Genomic DNA, 19,767 nt, shown 5'->3' with positions numbered 1-19,767 from the left:
ACACACATTTGTATTATATTTTTTAACCTATATGACATCATATAAGACCTCTAGGGGAGATTCACAATGCCATTTCTTTTTTCTTATCTCACATTTTTCCATTTTTGCATCTATAAGAGCCCTAGTTACAGGGGAAACACCACCAACCCCTACTGTGACATTAAATCACCGGCAGAGCTGGTTTGGTGTCTGCTAATACTAGGCAGCTCTGCCATAGTGAGGTGTCCCCAGCAATCACATGATTGCCGGGTCCAATAAGGAAAAGACTGCAGCTTCCTCTATTCTCTAAATAGCATACACTAATTTATGTAAACCGCTTCTGTAAGGACAAAGCCACAAATGGTTAATAATTTCCCTGATATCCAAATCACTTACAACAGGTTAATGGTTACATTAACTATTTTCTTAGTTTTCCTAAATAAGAGAAGTGAAATAGTATCCCAGAGAAATGCAGGATGTCAGCACAGCACTAGGACAGGGGGAACCTTGCTGGGGGTATGGACAGCTCTTGTCTGACTAGACAGCGCAAGGCAACGCTCCAAAGTTATTGCTTTACTTATTTGCCAACAGTTCAAAGGCTGTCATCCCGCTGGCTGGACGTAACATTATTAGTCGCTGCGCCTGTACTTCTCAGACTAAACTGCTGGTTTGCAAAATCACACAGTGCTGAAGTACTCCTAAGGGCTAATGTCCACGGGCGGATGCGTAAAACGCCACGGGTCTCCTGCGGCATGTTACACATACAAACCCCATACGCTTTGTCAGCAAAGAGCTGGCAGAAACCACTGAATAGGCCCTGCGCATGCCCAGGAATCTGACGTCACGGACATGTGGAGTGTGATTTTTGTTTCGAATTCCCCACTCGGTTCAGAACAGGGATGTGTATCGAAACGCTGCCCCTTTGCAGTGCCTGCGTATGGGCAGAGTATCATACATAGCCCATAGAAAGGCTGCATATCATACTCAGAGAGATAGAGCATGCTGCCATTTATTTCTCTTGCATAGGGGTACGCTGTCTCCACACACTGGTGTGCATGGAAGAATGAAAGATTATTAAACTTTCCGTGTCTCTATTCACCGCATATCATGCATGCATGCAACACATGTGTAATACATGGTGAAAAACCACCCCTGGACATTAACCCTAATTCAGTTTGTATTCTAAAAGAATGAACCCCCACCCCAGACAAACCTGCTAGACCCATAATAAGGCAAAGACAAGGCTACGACTTCGTTGAGTCAAGCTGACCATCTCACCTAAAGTGGGACTCTACCACAGCTGCAAAGACTGGCAGATTTGTGCCATTAGGTCCCAATACCCATTTTAAAATATCTGATTGGCGATTTCAGAGTTTTCACAACCAGCTGAGCCATTGAAAAAAATAAATAAATATATATAATATTAATATATATTAATAGCGTTTCTCCATTCTATGGGTTGTCTCAAAAATGTGGAAACACCCATATAGAATGAAAACTGTTTGGCAGATGGTGATCCAATTTTGCATACAAGCTGCAGGGGGAGTGGAACTTTTGTTAGGTCGTGTCACCAACATGACGGCCATTTTGAATTCTGCCACCCAAGTTTAACTCTAATTTTTCCAATGAGAAGGTACTTGTGTGATATATCAGATCAACATTTTTTTCGTTCTTATCTTCACACAATGATTTGTCTTCATTACAGGCAATGCGAACGATGGCGTTATCTGAAGCAGAACAGTGGGATCGTCCTCCATCATGGTGCTCTTTAGCCATAGATTTGTATACAAAAGTGCATGTGCAAGAAGAAAAAAATTCCATCCCGAGTGATCTTTGGAGGGCGACAGCACTGGCTTGTGGAAGCAGGCGAGTATGGGAAAAAAAATTATATAACACACACACACACACACACACCAGCTCCATAACTTAGTTTATGGTGCTGTGGAGGGGTGACAAACTTTAAAAAAAAAAAAGTTTTTAGTGTAAAAATAAAAATAGCAAAACATGAAAAATGCAGTATAAACTTGGTATTGGAATTGTGCTGAGCCAAAAAGCGTTATCACATTATTCATTTTACATGCAGACGCCGTAAAAACGAAATTTAAAAAAAACAAATGGTAGATTTTTTTCCCTAATCCCCCCCGTCACCCCCTAAAAAAGTTATAAAATATATTATATGTACACCCATAATGATGTGATTAAAAAAAATACAACTTGTCCCGCAAAAAACAAGCCCTCATATGGCGGTGTCAACAGAAAAAGTAAAAAAAAAGGTTATGGAATGCAAGGATAAAAAAAACAAACTGAAAAATTAGTTGGTCATTAGTGCTTAAACAGGCTTTGTCACTAAGAGGTTAAAATCCAACTTTGGAATTTACAGCTTAGAAAGTACAGGGATCAATCAGTTACAGCAAAGTAGGTTAAACAATATAAGAATAGTAACACATGAGAGGCGACACACATGGTTGTACATCTACCCTGGCCGCTACATTATCACAATATACAAGAAAACAAGCAAAATGCAAATGTAGAAGCCCTACAAAGCATCCCAGCAAGTTATACAGCCACTTGTATTGTTCACCAGTGAGAAGCAGCCCTCGTACCTGTAGACGTCCCTCCGGACAGGGGCAGTTGGTGTATAGATGATGCGTCTTAGGGAATCGGACATATCTGACTATTGTGCGTCTGCCTGGACACTGTGAAGCTCCGCTCCTAGTGAAAGTTGTAATCTTTGTTCTATATTGACTCAGAGCATTAGCCAGAGACAGGATCATTGATCCTGTTAGTGCTCCATAGTGAGAACACGTGAGGAATCTCTGACCCACAAACGTGTCGTCCAATAGAATTACTGTTACAGAGGTAACTTTTCATTCTGACAGGTGATAAACAGCTCCTCAAAGTACATATATAAAGAGAGTCAGAAACGCTATCTTTTCTCCTTAGGGAGAGCACCTAGACGGTGGATGAGGAGACTCAAATGGCCATTCATGCTCCTCTGGGTAATATGCAGTGGAGTCTGGCTTTGCTTTTTAGTCCCAGTCATTGCTACAAGGCTTGTATAAAAAGAGTCTAACTTTGTCTTGAAGGAATGCTACCATTAATGGGTGGCACTGTGGAGATGTTATCTATGCTGGTGAGCTGCGTGGCACTCCAAAACGGTGGAAGGATATGGCAGATTGCAATGTTGCATCTAGACACTCACTTGGCGGTCATTGTCGCTGAACACTACACTGCACCAGGTAGCTTGCAATACAATCGCAAGGGTGAGATCCACAAATCAAGCCGCCCATGGGGATGCATGGGCGTCCGCATAGCAGCTAGAAGCATGCAGATGCAGTTTTTTTTCCCAGCAGGCAGATTGCACATGCAGGAAGAAATCGCAGCATGCTCTATTTTCTTGTGGATCCGGCAGGGACGGCTTCAATTAAAGTCAATTGAAGCCGTCCAGTCCGCGGCACACCCGCAGCTGTCACTGTGGACGTGCCGCGGACACGCGGGAATTTAGAATTTTTTTTAAATGCATGCGCCGTGCTGAAGAAAGAAGATCTAGCCAGGGCAAAGCAGACCAGCACTAGATCCGGAGAGGTAAGAAAATGTTTTCAATGCCTCATGTCTGCAGGCATGGGTGGATTCCGCAGCAAAATACGTGCGTGCCAATGTGCATGAGGCCTAACTTCCACGTGAATCCGCAGGTTTGAGCCAAGTTGCAGACCGATTTCCCCCACATGTATACTACAGTATTTCTGGTGTATAAGACAATGGTGGCTAAAAATGATAATCCTAAATGTGGTTGTGGTTCTGCAAAATCCCCAAGAGCAAGACTACAGACTTTCAAGGTTCTGCTCAACTTCTGATACTCATTAAGTGACCCTTTCTGGCCTGTCATATTGTGCCAGACTACTAGGAGACCCAACAGCTTTAGCACGGACAATTCTGCAAAGGACGCAATGTTTTCAGATGTGCCGCTATAGATTGAAATGAGGCTTGAGTACCAGATATATGACCAGGATTGAAAAAACCTTGGGGAGTGTTGCAAAAAATAGACAATGGTGGTACTACCAACCAGATTAGATATGGGTAGATTAGATTTGCAAAAACAAAAAAAATGCTATTTTGGCATCACTGCCCAATAAACCTCGTAAGACAATAGGATGAAATATCCAACTTCTCTTTCATGAAATGGATTAATAGGCAGCAGAGGACATGCGTTTTGTGGTAAACATCTTTATCAGTCAGCTGGGACTGCAGGAAAATGGACCCTTAAGGTGGTCCACTTTCGCTTCTCCTGGTGTCATAGCCCCGGTCCTCTCCACCCCTGATGCCACCAGCACTTTTGGGTCCGTATTCCTGCAGTCCGAAGAGTGATGTAGTACCTAGCTTTACTGATGAAGGGGTTCACCTCGAAACGCGTATTTTAGGCTTCTAATTCATTTAATAAAAAAAGAAGTTGGATATTTCATCCTATTGTCTTACATCATTTATTGGAGAGTGGCACCAAGATAGCAGTTTTTTGGTTTTGCATATCAGAGAAAGTCAGCATAAGGGTGGCAGCATATAAAGGAGACATCAGCTGGAGGTAACACATATGTTGTCATGTAATACTACAAATGTCGACGCTACTGAAGACCAGTGGCAACGACTATGCAGTCTTAACAGTTACCGCGTCTGGTTGTCATTGTATAAGATAAAAAATAAATCTTGTTATTCGTATAGCACCAACTTATTCCACAGTGCCGTCAGGTAATATATTTATATTTATAACTCCCCACCAAGCTGGGTACTCATTTTACTATCGGAAGGATGGAAGGCTGAGTCAACCTTGAGCCAGCTACCTGAACCACGCGGGGATTGGACTCGCAACCTTCAGGTCATGAGCGAGAGTTAGGACTGCATTTCTGCTGCCTAAACACTCTGCGGCACACAAGGCTCCTAGCACCTACAACTGGAAGATGTGAAATGTGAAACTTTGCTAAAATATTCCTAATAAAAATGGAAACAATAATAAATAAAAAACAGAATAAAAAGTATTCAGATAGAATGAACTGTAATGATACTTTCTCGGATGGGTTTCTCTCAGCACACATCCCTTCTAGTTGTTTGCTATGTCAACATTTTATGAAGCCACAGGCGATACATAAGTACTAAGACGACAATTGGTTACATTGTGGAGAGGCAGAAGTCCTACCTGTAAACCCCCTTGAGGACAGGTGCCCTCGGTGTGTAAATGATACGTCTTAGCGTGAACGACATTCTGCACCCTGGAGCGTCGCCCTGCAACTCCATGGTCTGTCATTCCGGCAACAGACATAACCTTTGATTCTTATTGACTTAGGGAGTCACCCAAGTTGTGATCGGGGCTCTTAGTGGTTCAGCCTGGCCAATAAAAATAATATCACCTTGAGAAATATTTATGATAAACACTTGTCGCCTTCTGAAAAAGCAACCCTGTAAAGAGAGGGTTGTGGGATTAACCATTTACATCCTCTACTTTAACATCACAAACCCATTACATGTAAAGCAAAGCTGCTGCCAGGTGTTGTGAATTATCAACACCCATTAACAGTGCACTGAAGAGTTTAGGGAAGCTGCTGCACTATAAAGTGTAAGGCCCCCTGTCCACGGCCGAGGCGGAATATCGCTAGCAATATTCCGCCGTGGAGTGTGGGGGGAACTGACAGATAGAACTAATAGATAGGCTCACCACAGAAAATCGCAGCACACTGCAATTTGAATCCCGCGAGCGGAGAATCACTAGGATACTCCGCAGGTGGACGGCGGGCTGCGCTTTCCACAGGAAGCCTATGAAAAGCATTCACTGCGTTATCCGAGGCAGGATTATCGCCGCGGATAACGCAATGACAACTCACCCGTGGTCAGGCAGCCTAATACTTTTTATCTCAAGTGCTTTCACAAGTCATGCAGGTGAACGGGTAGGAGATTAAAAGCTATGGAAACAGTCCTGCATGAAAAATCAATACAGACACATTTTACTATATGCAAGTCCCTGCAAGAAGAAAAAATTATGCACTTTTTTGCATTGCATTATCATTTTCATGCATTTAAAAAAAATATTACAATTCATTCACATTCAAGTTTCTGGTTTAAGGGCATTCCTAGAACTGATCAGCTGGTCTGTCATGAGTCCACATAAGCTCCCCCTCCCCTCTTTCAGAAGCTGTGTAGCATAGCTGTGTCTACTCAATACTACACAGCTATCTCTTAGATCGCTCTAAGTAACTCTTGGTCCCATTCCTCCTCATTGTTAATAAGAGCTGCTGATCGCCTCCACCAACCCCCAGTACTGGCATACAGACCACTGTAATAGTAGTTTTCCCTGCTCTGCTATCTGTCCTCCTGATCGGACAGAGGAGTAAGTTAGAGGAGGAGCTGAGAAACCCTTAGTTTACTCTGACTGACAATATTTACTAAGATTTCTATCCTCTAATCTGCAATGCCTTGGAAAACAATACAAGCATAGACATCAAACAAATTATGACTTGTATCCTACATTTGTCACCAATTTTGCTCTCTGTAAGATGGATTTTCAGTTTTATCTGTCAGCAATCTGGTTTGAATCAATCATTCTCCCTTAAGACCCATTTAGACACAATGAATACTGCTCAAAATTCCCTCAAAAGCCATCCTCTGAGCGATATCTGTTGTATGTAAATGTGTCCATCTTTCAGTTGTTCTGCTAAATAATAGATTTCAGTTAGGCTTGAAATCAGTCATTCAGCAGAACAGCTGATAAGACGGATCGTACACTGTGTTCTGCGAGGAAGAGCTGATAACATTGTCTCAGCTGTCAGCCCCGCCGGCAGAACAAAAGGAATTTATTCAGAGAACAGCGGGCGGTCCTATGAATAAATTCAGCTCCCCTTGGCTTACATGCTACTAATTAGTACTAATAGACATTAGTACCAATTAGTAGTTTATGCAAAATGATCACTCAAAAGCCATCTTTTGAGTGACCATCTTTGTGTCTAAACGCACCTTTATCTGCGCTCTCTAGACTTCAATGGGTAGCATGAGTCATGACCATCCAGTTCCTGTTCTTTCACTTGTTATTTCTGTTACTAGAGATAGATTTCACTTGACAACAGGTAGCGAATAGCAAATTAGAAAAAAAGGGAGCCTCCTAGTGTTGGCACTTTAGAGCCATTTTTTTGCATAAATAAAGTCATTTTAGTTAACTACCAAAAGGTACAAACCCTCTATCATTAACACAAGGTTTTACAAAGTGCAGTGATAACTTGATTATGGCTTACCAACCCTATAGTACTGCAGAGACGTTCACTGGAACTTTTCTGAACATATTAGTAATGGTCATAAATGCAGAAATAAAAAAAAGAAGAAGTAAAATTAATCTTACAGTTAATTTGTTTTTTAGGAAAACATCAACGACAGCACGACAGAAGATTGATATCCGCTCTTCAATAATGGGAAAGGAAAAAATGGGGAAGTTAAACAGCCTCTCCCCACTCCATCCATCAGGCTGGCTTACATTCTTAAAGAATTTATTTACACATGAAGGGTGGGTAATAAGTCTGCTGTCATTGAGGGTTTCTTAGAAGCCGAAATAATGGTAAGTATATTTTTTACCCCTCCAATTCACCCTCCATGACAACACCACAGGAGTTGTGTCACAAACATATACTCTAAGGCTTCAAGTCCACGGGCGGATCGGATTCCAGATGCGGGAGCCCGCAGCAGAATCTGAATCTGCCTGTGGGAGAGGACACTGCGAGTCTTTTACTTACCCATCTTCTATCTTTTCCACTGCAGACGTGTGTGGAAGCGCACATGCGCAGTGGAGTTTTGTTTTTTATTTAACTCCTGCTTTGAATTGCGGATGGGCCGCGGATCATACGGCTTCCATTGAAGTCAATAAAGTCAGGGATCCGCACTGAAATGGAGAATGCTGCAATTTCTTTTCCGGACCAAAAGGTCCGCAAATCAAATCCACATGCTCTAATTCAAATGTGGATACCCATGTATCCCTATGGGTGGCTTGATTTGCAGATCTTCCACATGGGTGACCCGTGCGGATCCCGCAAATCTAATCCGCCCGTGGACATTGGGACTAAGGCTTACTACAGCAAGGAGAATTTTTCTCCCAAAGGCAAGATCCCCATTGAATAAGTCGAGGCTATAATGCGTTGTGAATGTGTGAAGAGATGACCATGTTATAAGTCTATAGATCTGCTCGATGGAAGCTTTGGTCTTTTTAGTCCAGGTGACAGCCAAGGCCCCTTGGATTTAAGCCAGGCAGATGGCTCATTTTATCCAATCTGCTAGAAATTTGCTTTCCTTCGTTTGGGACACAAAAATGGATGTAGATGTTGGGGGTCTTTCCTCCAGAGTTTGGAGACTCCCACATACTTCAGAATTCACTAAACTTCATTAAACATCTAAAGGTATGAAATTTTTTCTCCTTCTGGATCACAGGATTCTGGAAGAAGGAGGAGAGAAAATCTTCTTGGGATTCTTAGTCAGACCTCATCTGGAATACGGTGTCCAGTTCTGGGCACAACAATTTAAAAAAAGACCTACAAACTGGAGCAAGTTTAGAGAAGAGCTACCAAGATGGTGAGCGGTCTGCAAATCATGTCCTATGAGGAACGGTTAAGGGATCTGGGAATGTTTAGCTTGCAAAAAAGAAGGCTGAGAGGAGACCTAATAGCGGTCTACAAATATCTGAAGGGCTGTCACAGTGCAGAGGGATCAGCCCTATTCTCATTTGTACAAGGAAAGACTAGAAGCAATGGGAGGGAACTGAAAGGGAGGAGACAAAGTTTTTTCTAATATCTAATCTGACAGTGAGGCAAACTTCATACTGGCAAGCGTGATATGAGGCCATGAATCATATCCCCACATCGCACCCCCCACCAAGTGAATTCCCCAAAGAATGCAAAAGTTTTCATGTCAAAACAGCCTTGCATCACTTCAGGGAAGAAGCAATCCTCTGCCACAGCTGCGACCATCGTGGTTTCTCCCATTGCTTTCAATGAGAGATCTCGCAATGCTACTGCCGACTCCTTGAAAACAATGAGTGCTGCGATGCGAGAGCACGCAGGAAGATAGAAAATACTGCAATTTGTTTCCGGCATTGCAGTGCCATGCAGAAAAACATTGCTAATGTACATGTCCCCATTCAAAAGAATGGGGTTCATATTTTTACGTCTTACAACACCCAAATCGTGCATAATTTTGACACCTGTGTGAAGGTGGCCTGAGGGTGATCAATGAGTGGAACAGGTTGCCATGGGAGGTGGTGAGTTCTCCTTCAATGTAAGTCTTCAAACAGAGGCTGGAAAGACAACTGTCTGGGATGATTTAGTCATCGACCCTGAAGGTCACTTCCAACCCTACCATTCTATGATATTCACAAACCACATTAGTACAAAAGGAGGGATCTAGGAGGAGGACAATTCTGTAATCCAAGCTAGTTAAGTATGGATCTCCTATAGAGAGGGTTTAGATTTCTTCAACTCCTCACTGTGTCGATGGCTACAAAGAGTGTCGCTTTCCAAGAGAGATTTTTCATGTTTTAGGGTGGACACTCACTGGCGATATTTTCTTTCTTGCGCTGCGAGAGCATAAGAAAACTCTCGCCTCGAAGCGCAAGAAAACGCCGGAATAGAACCGGTATATCGCTAGTGCTATCAATGGGGCCAGCGGCAGCAGCGCTAGCCCCATTGAAAACATAGGGAGAATGCCGTGGACTTCTGCCACAGCTGTGGCATCCCCGCGGGGATGAAGGAATCCTCTGCCACAGCTGTGGCAGAAGTCCGCGGCATTCTATCCCTTTGCTTTCAATGGGATTGGCACTGCTGCCGATCCCATTGAAAGCACTGCTTTCTGCCAAGCCCCGCAGTATGATTATCGGGGAAGGGCTTGAAATAGAAGCCCTTCCACGATGATCATCAATAAGTGTTAAAAAAAAATTTTTTTGTAAGTTACTTACCTCTCCGGCGCTCAGACGCGTCCTCCGGCTGGCTCCCCTGCACTGCTGTTAAGCTCTTTCAGCAGCCGGGGATTTAAAAATCCCCGCCTCCTGAAAGGGCTGTGCTGATTGGCTGAGGGCTCAGCCAATAACAGCTAGTGCTTAGCTATTGGCTGAGCACTCAGCCAATGACACATAGCCCTTAGCTATTCATTCATGAATAGCAATATCTTAGCTTACATTTTTTAGGTAATAACCTGCTGGCAGCCTTCATGAACCTCTTGATCTAGAAATGTTCAGCCAGGTCCTGATCAAAGTACGAACTAAGGGCTGAGATCTGTACCCTTAGGTCATCTTCACATGGCCGTGATGGGTTCCGCCGCAGAATTCCGCGGTGAAGCCCGTCACAGCGCCCCCCCAGAGACCCCAATATTTACCTCCGGATACGGCGTCCTACGTCCCGCATGACGTGGAATTCCGCACCGTAAGCATTGTACTATTAGGTTCAATAGAACCTAATAGCTGCGGGTAACGTGGCGGATTTCGTCCTTAATGTACCAAGTCCCAGGCATTTTTCCAGGCCCGAAAGAGAAAATCCAAGATCTTGGCAATGTCTGGTTGGTGAGGGTTTAGGGATTATAGCTGGATCAAATTGTTTTACATATTTTGTTGTAAATCGAGTTGGCTACACTCTTCCTGCTTTGTTCAAGTGTCTGGATAACTGCATCAGATAGGGGTCTATCCTAAAATATAGATGACTAAAAAGTTTTGAATGCAGATGAAACTTCTGGCCAAGATACATGAGCCCACTAACCACTTCACGGTTCCTTGCGTTGTAGTGGGTCCCTACACTAATATAAATGCATCACAGAAGGAGAAATAAAAAAATTAAAAACAATCACAGAAAATGGCCGTTACTTACTGGGTGAGGAGTGCATATAGATGCATCCTCCTCTCACCATTCAGGTAGCGGACTACCAAATGGAGGAGCCAATAACACCTGTGCAGGACACCGATAAGACAGCCACTCTTGGCCAAAATCCAACCAATGCCTTGCAATAATTATCTATCATTCACATGCAGTGTGGCATTAAGACTCCAGGGGGAGCCCAGGGTGGCAGTACCAATGTGGTTCACTGATGGAAATGCAGGGCAACCGGCCGAATTATCATGGCGTCATTAATAGGTTGCTGGTCTGCATGGTGAACTACATATATCAGAAGGTCTGACACTCTGTATCTACTATGTGTAGGAGTGTACGCCAAGCATCCACCCCCCTCATTATCAGGAGGCAGTGTGAGTGGGTGTTTTATCGGTGTCCTGCACAGGTGTTATTGGCTCCTCCATTTGGTAGTCAGCTACCTGCATGGTGAGAGGAGGATGCATCAATATGCACTCCTCACTCAGTAAGTAACGGCCATTTTCTGTGATTGTTTTAAATTTTTTATTTTCCCTTCTGTGATGCAATCCCTGGATCAACCTCTAATAGTTCCTACCTGTCTGTGTACCCGGATCAACAACTCACTGGTCACCTAAAATTTATATCCTGTAATATCCTTCCCCTCTAGAAAAGCATCAAGTCCCCTTTTAAACTCCCCTATGGATTTTGCCATCACCACTTCCTCAGGCAGAGAGTTCCACAGTCTCACTGCTCTTACAGTAAAGAATCCCTTTCTATGTTGGTGATGAAACCTGCTTTCTTCTAGACGTAGAGGATGCCCTCTTGTTACCGTTGCAGTCCTGGGTATAAACAGATCATGGGAGAGATCCTTGTATTGTCCCCTCATGTATTTATACATAGTTATTTGATCGCCCCTTAGCCGTCTTTTTTTCAGGGTATGCGCATCCTTATTACTACTGGGAATAATATAGGGGGCACTATTACTACTGGAGCCACTAAGGAGAGGGGGCAGTATTAATCTTGAGGCCACCTATATAAGGGACACTTACTATTGCAGCCACTATGGGAGTCACTATTAGGGCTTGTTCATATGGGTGTAAGTGCATTTCAGTAGTGCAAGTATGCCGCGTATTTGCGAGACCAGAAATCACTTACGCCTGTGTTTTTCGGCTGCTCTGGTAGGATTCTCTGTATGCAAATATATTGCGGATTTGTGCGTGCAAAACAGAACGAAGCGAGGCTAATTGAAACGGTGCACAAATATGGACTGAATACTGCGTATTTGTGCCGACCGATTCATTTTGATGGCCTAGCGCAGTGCATAATACGCAACAAATTTACACAATTGCACATTGCGTGAAAATATACGCTCAAGTGAATGAACTCATTAAAAAACAATACTTTTCTTTATTCACTGCATAGTATGCGGGCAAGAATCATGCACATGATACACTGCAGAAATACGCTCACGTGAACAAGCCCTTACTATATAGTCTTTGAAGGCAGCCAGAAGCCGATGTGCCCCTCGGTGAAAATGAGTTTGACACCCCTGACGTAGAGAATAATTTTAATACAATTCCTTAAAGGGGTTGTCCCGCGAAAGCAAGTGGGTCTATACACTTCTGTATGGCCATATTAATGCACTTTGTAATGTACATTGTGCATTAATTATGAGCCATACAGAAGTTATCAGAAGTTATTCACTTACCTGCTCCGTTGCTAGCGTCCTCGTCTCCATGGTGCCGTCTAATTTTCAGCGTCTAATCGCCAGATTAGACGCGCTTGCGCAGTCCGGGTCTTCTTCTTTGCTGAATGGGGCCGCTCGTGCCGGAGAGCGGCTCCTTGTAGCTCCGCCCCGTCACATGCCGATTCCAGCCAATCAGGAGGCTGGAATCGGCAATGGACCGCACAGAAGCCCTGCGGTCCACCGAGGGAGAAGATCCCGGCGGCCATCTTCAGCAGGTAAGTAAGAAGTCACCGGAGCGCGGGGATTCAGGTAAGCACTGTGCGGTTTTTATTTTTAACCCCTGCATCGGGGTTGTCTCGCGCCGAACGGAGGGGCTGTTGAAAAAATAAAAACCCCGTTTCGGCGCGGGACAACCCCTTTAAACATACTTTCTGTGACCCTTCCTTAAAGGGATATCAAGAAAATTCTATTTGTTCTCTTAAAGGGGTTGTCCCGCGCCGAAACGGGTTTTTGTTTTTTTCAATCCCCCCCCCGTTCGGCGCGAGACAACCCCGATGCAGGGACCTAAAGAAAAATCCGCACAGCGCTTACCTGAATCCCCGCGCTCCGGTGACTTCTTACTTACCGGCTGAAGATGGCCGCCGGGATCTTCTCCCTCGGTGGACCGCAGGGCTTCTGTGCGGTCCATTGCCGATTCCAGCCTCCTGATTGGCTGGAATCGGCACGTGACGGGGCGGAGCTACACGGAGCCGGCATCCTGCACGAGCGGCCCCATTGAGAAAAGAAGAAGACCCGGACTGCGCAAGTGCGTCTAATTTGGCCATTAGACGCCGAAAATTAGGCGGGCTCCATGGAAACGAGGACGCTAGCAACGGAGCAGGTAAGTGAAAAACTTCTTATAACTTCTGTATGGCTCATAATTAATGCACAATGTACATTACAAAGTGCATTAATATGGCCATACAGAAGTGTATAGACCCACTTGCTGCCGAGGGACAACCCCTTTAATGACTGGTGGGGACCTGCCGCTCAGATCCCGCTGATCACCCAATTCTGGGGCTCTGTCACCGCAGTCAGCGCTGACCATAGTGCAGCAGCCTTGGTTGGTATTGCCGATGCACTTCCCAGGAATCAGGTGATCGACGGGGATCCGAGGGGCGGGTACCTTTTGGTCATAAATAGAAAAAAAATTAAAACCCCTTTAAAGCTATTTTTATTTCTGCATATATGCAACCCAATTAACATTAGTCACCTGCTGCATATAGAAAACACAAGGCTGTCCTATCAGTGGTGACAGCAGCAGGTGCTCACCTAGAGCTCTGCAGTCTCCTTATACCATATGATAGTCTTCCTGCACATTACCTGTACGGGCCAATGGCGGAGGGAGCCTTTGCACTGCAGATAATCCTCCTGACCACGGAAGCCATGGCTGACAGTTGTTCACTCCCCACCTGACAAGTACTATGGACTTTCTGCAACACAGTGCACACAAAACTTTCACGTGGCCTACACGCATGCGCAGTCCGTAAGTGCACGGACTCTCATGGGAACGTACTAATGACATCACGCCGTCTCCAAATCCACCAATCGCGTTCTCCGCTGCGGTTCCAGACCGAGGCTTGGAACGCAGAGTGCGCCCTACTCGTGTGTGAAGTGTGGTCACTGAACCGGGAAGTTCGGGGCTTCGTTCTAAGTGACTTGCAGAGAGAGCGGCGCTCATAGCCTGACTGCTGCGGTAAAGCCACCCCTGTTCTCTAGCTGTGCGGCGCTTTTCTTATAGTGTAGTAGGCCATATAATACACCTGCATAGTAATGTATGGGGTGCATGAGGGCCTTAAAGGGACCTCTACTTGGTTTACTCTGTAGTCTAATGCAATCAATTGTTCTCTGTTATCAGCCACTGAGAATCCAGAATGTCTGCTGTATCATATGATGCCCCAAGTATAAGCACATGGCTACCTCTGGAAGTCCCATGGAGATGAATAGAGTAGTAGCAGGAATGTGTGACCTTCAGTCCATTCATATGGGGTCAATCTAGACCTGCGTTCTTGTGATTGGTGGGGGTCCCAGTAGTTGGACCACCGCTGACAAGTCATATATTGTGAGGACAGGTGGTAAGGTCCTTTGGTGGACCAACCCCTTCAATACTTTTAAGGTGTATTACTGTATATGGGGCAAAAACTCTGTTTGGGGGGAGTCTGTGTATCATGAATATATTGGGCGCTGCTTTTGTACCGCTGGTGCCCAATTCAACAGTAAGCCCTGGAGTTTGACTGAACCGCGCCATAATTGTGAATCACACAAAGTGCCTGTCAGTGCTGTGTGTTACCCTCGGAGAGCGCAGCATGAAGTAGCTGACAGATCCACTTTTTGTGTGTCTTTTAGAACTTTTTTTGGATTTTAAAAGATCTCCAACTATGATGTTCCCACCTTGAGGTTAGGCATACAGTAGTGAAAGAGAAAAAACTCCTAACAACAGAGAATATCACAATCAAAGATGTCAGTATAGGAAAAGGAAAATAAGAGCAAAAAAAAAACGCCAGCCTATGAATCGTCTTGTCCGTTCGTTGCCTAATGAGTCCTATGAATAAAGGTTGCCTTTTTGCACAACCCATTTAACCACAACTGCCCGTGTGATTTCAGCCTTGTTGTTCGTGGTTTCTGCTGTCTGCTTTATTACAGTTTGCTGAATGTCGTCTCTGTGATTGTTTTATTTTCTTTCTTTGCAGTGTGTCATCCGCTGAATGACGCCATGTCTACGGCAAAAGAAAAGAAATATGCGAAACGCATGCGAAATCAGCCTTCCAATGTGAGCCTGGATCAGAGTGATGACCATCCTCGCCATGGCGGACGGGGCTCCTTTCAATCGTATGGAGGTAAACCCCTCTTGTGACGCAGGAGGTCATTTTTGTACCAAAAGCTAACATTATCACCTATCCAAAGGATAGAGGATAACTTTCTGATTGGGGGGTTTTGATTGCTTGGATTTCCACCGAGTGAAAGAACTGGGGTCCTGATGACCCCTGCATGGATGGAGCGGTGGATACATATGTGTGCTGCTGCTCCATTCATTTCATTGATCCTGGGAATAAGAGATAACATAAAATTTTGGTAAGTCCCTTTACAGTTGAAGTGGTTTTCTTACGCGATAGTATTAGCTTAAAGCGACCCTCCGGTTTCATGACCAAATTCTGTGCTTGCATCAGAAGGTAGGGGGGGCATATATTTCCTGTAGATTATATTTTCGTCATGCCCTCATTTCGTCGCTTCTTGGTGCCTTTTTTTTTTGTTTGGCCAAGATAGCTGTTGTCATTTTCTTCCTGCTCTGGGATTGATCAGTGCTGATTGCATGAGCAGAGCTGACCAATCACAGAGCAGGTATAGTGCATTGATAGTCCTAAAGTGTGATAGGGGTAGTTTAAAGGTGGCGGCAGCCATCTTGCCCACTTAAAAACGGCGCCCAGAACTGACAGAATGGAGATAATCTACAGGTAACCCCTCTACCCTCTGGACGGCGCCCAGAACTGACTGGAAGGAGGTAATCTACAGGTAATAACCCTTCCACCCTCTGGTCCTAAGACAAAAATTTGTCCTGAAACCAAAGGTCACTTTAAAATGTGAAAATATGCAACTTTGTACTAAACACGTCCTACTGATTCTGACATTATTCTGTTTAGTTTTTTCAGGGGATGAAATCACTGTCCTGTCACATGACCAATATCAACCCTAGTAATGTTTTAAAGGCAGTGGTTTAAATTGTAGTTTTCCAGTAAACATCTGTTCCCATGTGGTAAAGTAACAAATGTGCATAAACTCGCCTACCCCCGCTCCCGCTGTGTCCTGTGGCACTGATCGGTTCTCCGCTGCGTTGTTTAGTTACAGGCTGCAGTCCTCATTTTAAAAAAATGACCTGGAAGGGAGTGGAAACACATAAACTTAGAAGCACTTGTCTTCATATTTTCAGCACAAGCCAGTTGACTGGAGTCTTCTTCTTAATCCTTGTTAATTTTCTTCAGACAGTAACCCAGGCTCCTCTGGACAACAGCAGAGGGGCTTCCACCAGTCACGTTTCCACTCAAGGGGAGGTAGAGGAAGAGGACCACCCAGTGAATCACAGCCAGTTCCAAAATTTCTGACCGGTAAGTGTATGCTGTCTTCTTTTTGATAGTCAGCTCTGCTTTCACATTACCTGTGCCTCTATTCACAAGTTGGAATTAATTAGAACTCCAATGCAATTATCTTCAAGTAGCTTTCAATGTTCCTATAAACTTCAGTAGAGGCTCATTTAGACACGATTATCACTCAAAAGCCGTCTTTTGAGCGATAATTGCTGCGTCTAAATGTGTGCCCGTCATGCGCTATTTCGTGCCAGCTTGAACTCAGCGTTGCGTCTTATTGGGACTGCACGCTGAGTTCTCAGCGGGATTGTGCTTGATAGCATTCTTTCAGCTGCAGTCCAGCTCGAGAACAAAGCAGCAGAATGCAGATAAAGACCTCCAGCTGTTATCTGCATTCAGTGAAAGGTATCATTTGCACGCTAATAAACTCTTAAGTAGCTGAGTAGCTACTTAAGAGTTTATACAAAATGATTGCTCAAAACTGTCACTCAAACTCACGTTTGAGCGAATTTTGAGCGATCATCGCTGCGTCTAAATGGGCCTTAACTCTGCTCTACTTTGGCATAAAATTCTGTCACAGGAATGTAGACAGTTTATGCAATCTTTTAATTCTCTTGAGTTAGGTATATGAAGATTTGTCATTTATATTTCAGGATTTGCCTGTCGGTCTACATTCGGTGTATATAATCTCATTATTTCATGGTTTGTCTGTTGTGTATTCATAACATTTGGCGTTGCTTTTCTAGTCACAAAGTTTGCGCAAGCCCGAGCTGCGGAAATCAATGCCATGGTGAAGGCTGCCTCTCAGAAATCTTCCAACTCCCTGGTGTTTCAGTCTTTACCCAGACACATGCGCAGGCGAGCTATGGGGCACAACATTAAACGGTTGCCTAGAAGACTGCGTGAGATTGCAAAAAAAGAGGTAGGTTTAAGTTGGAACTACTAAATTACTGGATTATTTTAAGTGTCAAAATGCTAGCCCAGAACTTTTCTATACTTTGCCCCTCACCCCGAAATAGATGTCTGTGTATAGAATCTGGCTTGGCTTTCAACTCCCAGCCATTGTTACAAGGCTTGTATAAAGAGTCTAACATTGACTTGCAGGAATGCTGCCTTCCAATACGTGGTGCTGCAGAGGTATTGTTCCATCTCCCTTATTTGCAGTTTTGGACTGCTAAAACTTTTGGCTACTCTTAAACTGCAGGTTATAGGAGTAGATCCACATGCATGCAGATTTCTACAACTCTTCTATGCATCTGAATGGAGTGTGCAGAGATCCATGCACATGCTGCGGAAATAACCCCATTTAATGAATCCATCATATGTGAACTCACCTTAAGTAGTTTCATTTCTGTCGCTTTCAAGTCTAAAAGATTTTACATCTATGTGTATTTAGATGGAGAAAACTGTTCACCAGAAGAAAGAGCAGTCCAAAAGCAAAAGCCGTAAAGCACGGAGACGCCATGGGAACCTTCAGTTGGAGTTTAACCGAAGGCAGAGGAAGAATATCTGGCTGGAGACCCACATATGGCATGCTAAGCGCTTCCACATGCTGAAGAAGTGGGGGTACTGCCTGGCAGACCGGCCTACAATGAAGAGTTACAGAGCGTGTTACCGAGCCATGTCTAATCACTGTCTTCTGCAGGTAACAATCTTATAGTCTCCTACTCTACGGCTCAGGGCTGTTCGTTACAATAAATCGCTGGATTCCTGCAGTGTCCTCTCCATGTTCAAACTCGAAGTGAAGACTTGAACCTGAAGAACCACATTAATAGTATAAAAATTTCATCCAACGTATTGATGAAAAATGATCACTTCGATAAACCATAAATGTGCAGCTAGAGTCCATCCGCTGTGTATCAATCGCTGATGCATGGCAAGGGTGTTGAGAAAAGCTCCCAATCAGTCTTTTCCAAGCAGCTGTATGGGCCTCTATTACAGTCACTAGATTTACACCAGTCGCGCCTGTCAGAACAGCAGAGCTTTGGATGCCATGGGCGGCTTCGAACCCATTACTGCCTTGTGATCTCAGAATCGGATAGAAAGGTAACTCGCCACAGAATCTTGTTTTACTGCAAATAAACACAATAAAAACTGGTTACCTTTTAATTGACACTGTCCAAAAATAAAAATACAGCTCATAGAAGTTGTCGTTTTGCTGCAAACCTGCCTGCAGTTACATCTCAGGTAGCTATACAAATGATTAGATTTGTGGTGATTAGATGAGGCCCTGAAAATGGTTTCACCCTTGGCCTATAACAAGGCTCTCAGACTACTTGCGTGTAGTGACCTCTTCTGCTTGTGTAGAGCTTGTTGACCACTAGATGCCTCTATGATGCAATAGAAGGGATTTCACCCAGTTAAGAGTCTGAGAGGGGCACATTATTGGAAAGTGAGAAGCTGGGTGTCCATATTGACAAACTGCCCACCACCTGGGCCGCTCTGACCAGACTGTTAGAAGGTGTTGGGAGCAGTGGATGCATGAGGGCATACAAGGTGTTCAGGCTTAGGACTCCCCCGACAGACCATCAGTAGAGGGGATCGTCTAATCATTCAACCAGCACGAGCAGATCCAACTGTTTCGTAGTCCTCCATCCAGATTATGGGTGGCCATCTTCGTTAGAAGCCCCTGTGTTTTTTAGAACCATTTCGACAATTGGGATGCCAATTTTGACAGTTTGCACCTTCTAGAGGTTCATGTAGAGCGGTATGTCGCAGGATACCATATGGAACCTGTATGCCACCATGCACAACCGTGTCACATCTTGCATTCAAGCTGGAGGTGGTACAACAGCGTACTAGAGCCTCCATGCCCGCCTTTACCACATCTTGTATCCAAGCTAGAGGCGGTACAACAGAGTACTAGCGCCTCCATGCCCCCGTATCACATCTTGTATCCAAGCTAGAGGCAGTACAACAGGGTTACTAGAGCCTCCATGCCTTCCCGTATCACAACTTGTATCCAAGCTAGAGGTGATACAACAGGGAACTAGCGCTTCCATGCCTGCCCGTATCACATGCTGCATACAAGCCAGAGGCGGTCCATCAGGGTACTAGGCCTCCATTCTCAACTGTATCACATCTTACATCCAAGCTAGAGGTGGTACAACAGGGTACTAGAGCCTCCATGCCTATC

At 44.5% G+C, this 19,767-nt stretch overlaps 2 protein-coding genes across 4 annotated transcripts in view; one reads left to right on the top strand and one right to left on the bottom strand.

Moving 5' to 3' along the window:
* The window catches only part of RIDA (reactive intermediate imine deaminase A homolog), a 34,192-nt gene extending 20,158 nt beyond the window's left edge, over window positions 1-14,034 (bottom strand). Inside the window, exon 1 of one of the 2 annotated variants that reach the window (XM_066579018.1) lies at window positions 13,876-14,034. In XM_066579018.1, the coding sequence (XP_066435115.1) occupies window positions 13,876-13,940 (65 nt within the window). In that variant the 5' untranslated portion in view covers window positions 13,941-14,034. Of the gene's footprint in view, window positions 1-5,164; window positions 5,289-13,875 lie in introns of those variants that run through there. The other variant, XM_066579017.1, reaches the window with a different exon arrangement.
* Window positions 14,035-14,162: 128 nt separating this feature from the next.
* POP1 (POP1 homolog, ribonuclease P/MRP subunit) overlaps window positions 14,163-19,767 on the top strand; it is a 35,074-nt gene continuing 29,469 nt past the window's right edge. Inside the window, exons 1-5 of one of the 2 annotated variants that reach the window (XM_066578401.1) lie at window positions 14,163-14,248; window positions 15,243-15,389; window positions 16,530-16,652; window positions 17,378-17,553; window positions 18,028-18,276. In XM_066578401.1, coding sequence (XP_066434498.1) covers window positions 15,266-15,389; window positions 16,530-16,652; window positions 17,378-17,553; window positions 18,028-18,276 — 672 coding nt within the window. In that variant the 5' untranslated portion in view covers window positions 14,163-14,248; window positions 15,243-15,265. Of the gene's footprint in view, window positions 14,249-15,242; window positions 15,390-16,529; window positions 16,653-17,377; window positions 17,554-18,004; window positions 18,277-19,767 lie in introns of those variants that run through there. The other variant, XM_066578402.1, reaches the window with a different exon arrangement.

This window comes from Eleutherodactylus coqui, chromosome 9, assembly GCF_035609145.1.
Source record: "Eleutherodactylus coqui strain aEleCoq1 chromosome 9, aEleCoq1.hap1, whole genome shotgun sequence".
Lineage (NCBI taxonomy): Eukaryota > Metazoa > Chordata > Amphibia > Anura > Eleutherodactylidae > Eleutherodactylus > Eleutherodactylus coqui.
This window is presented reverse-complemented; position numbering and strand designations above follow the sequence as displayed.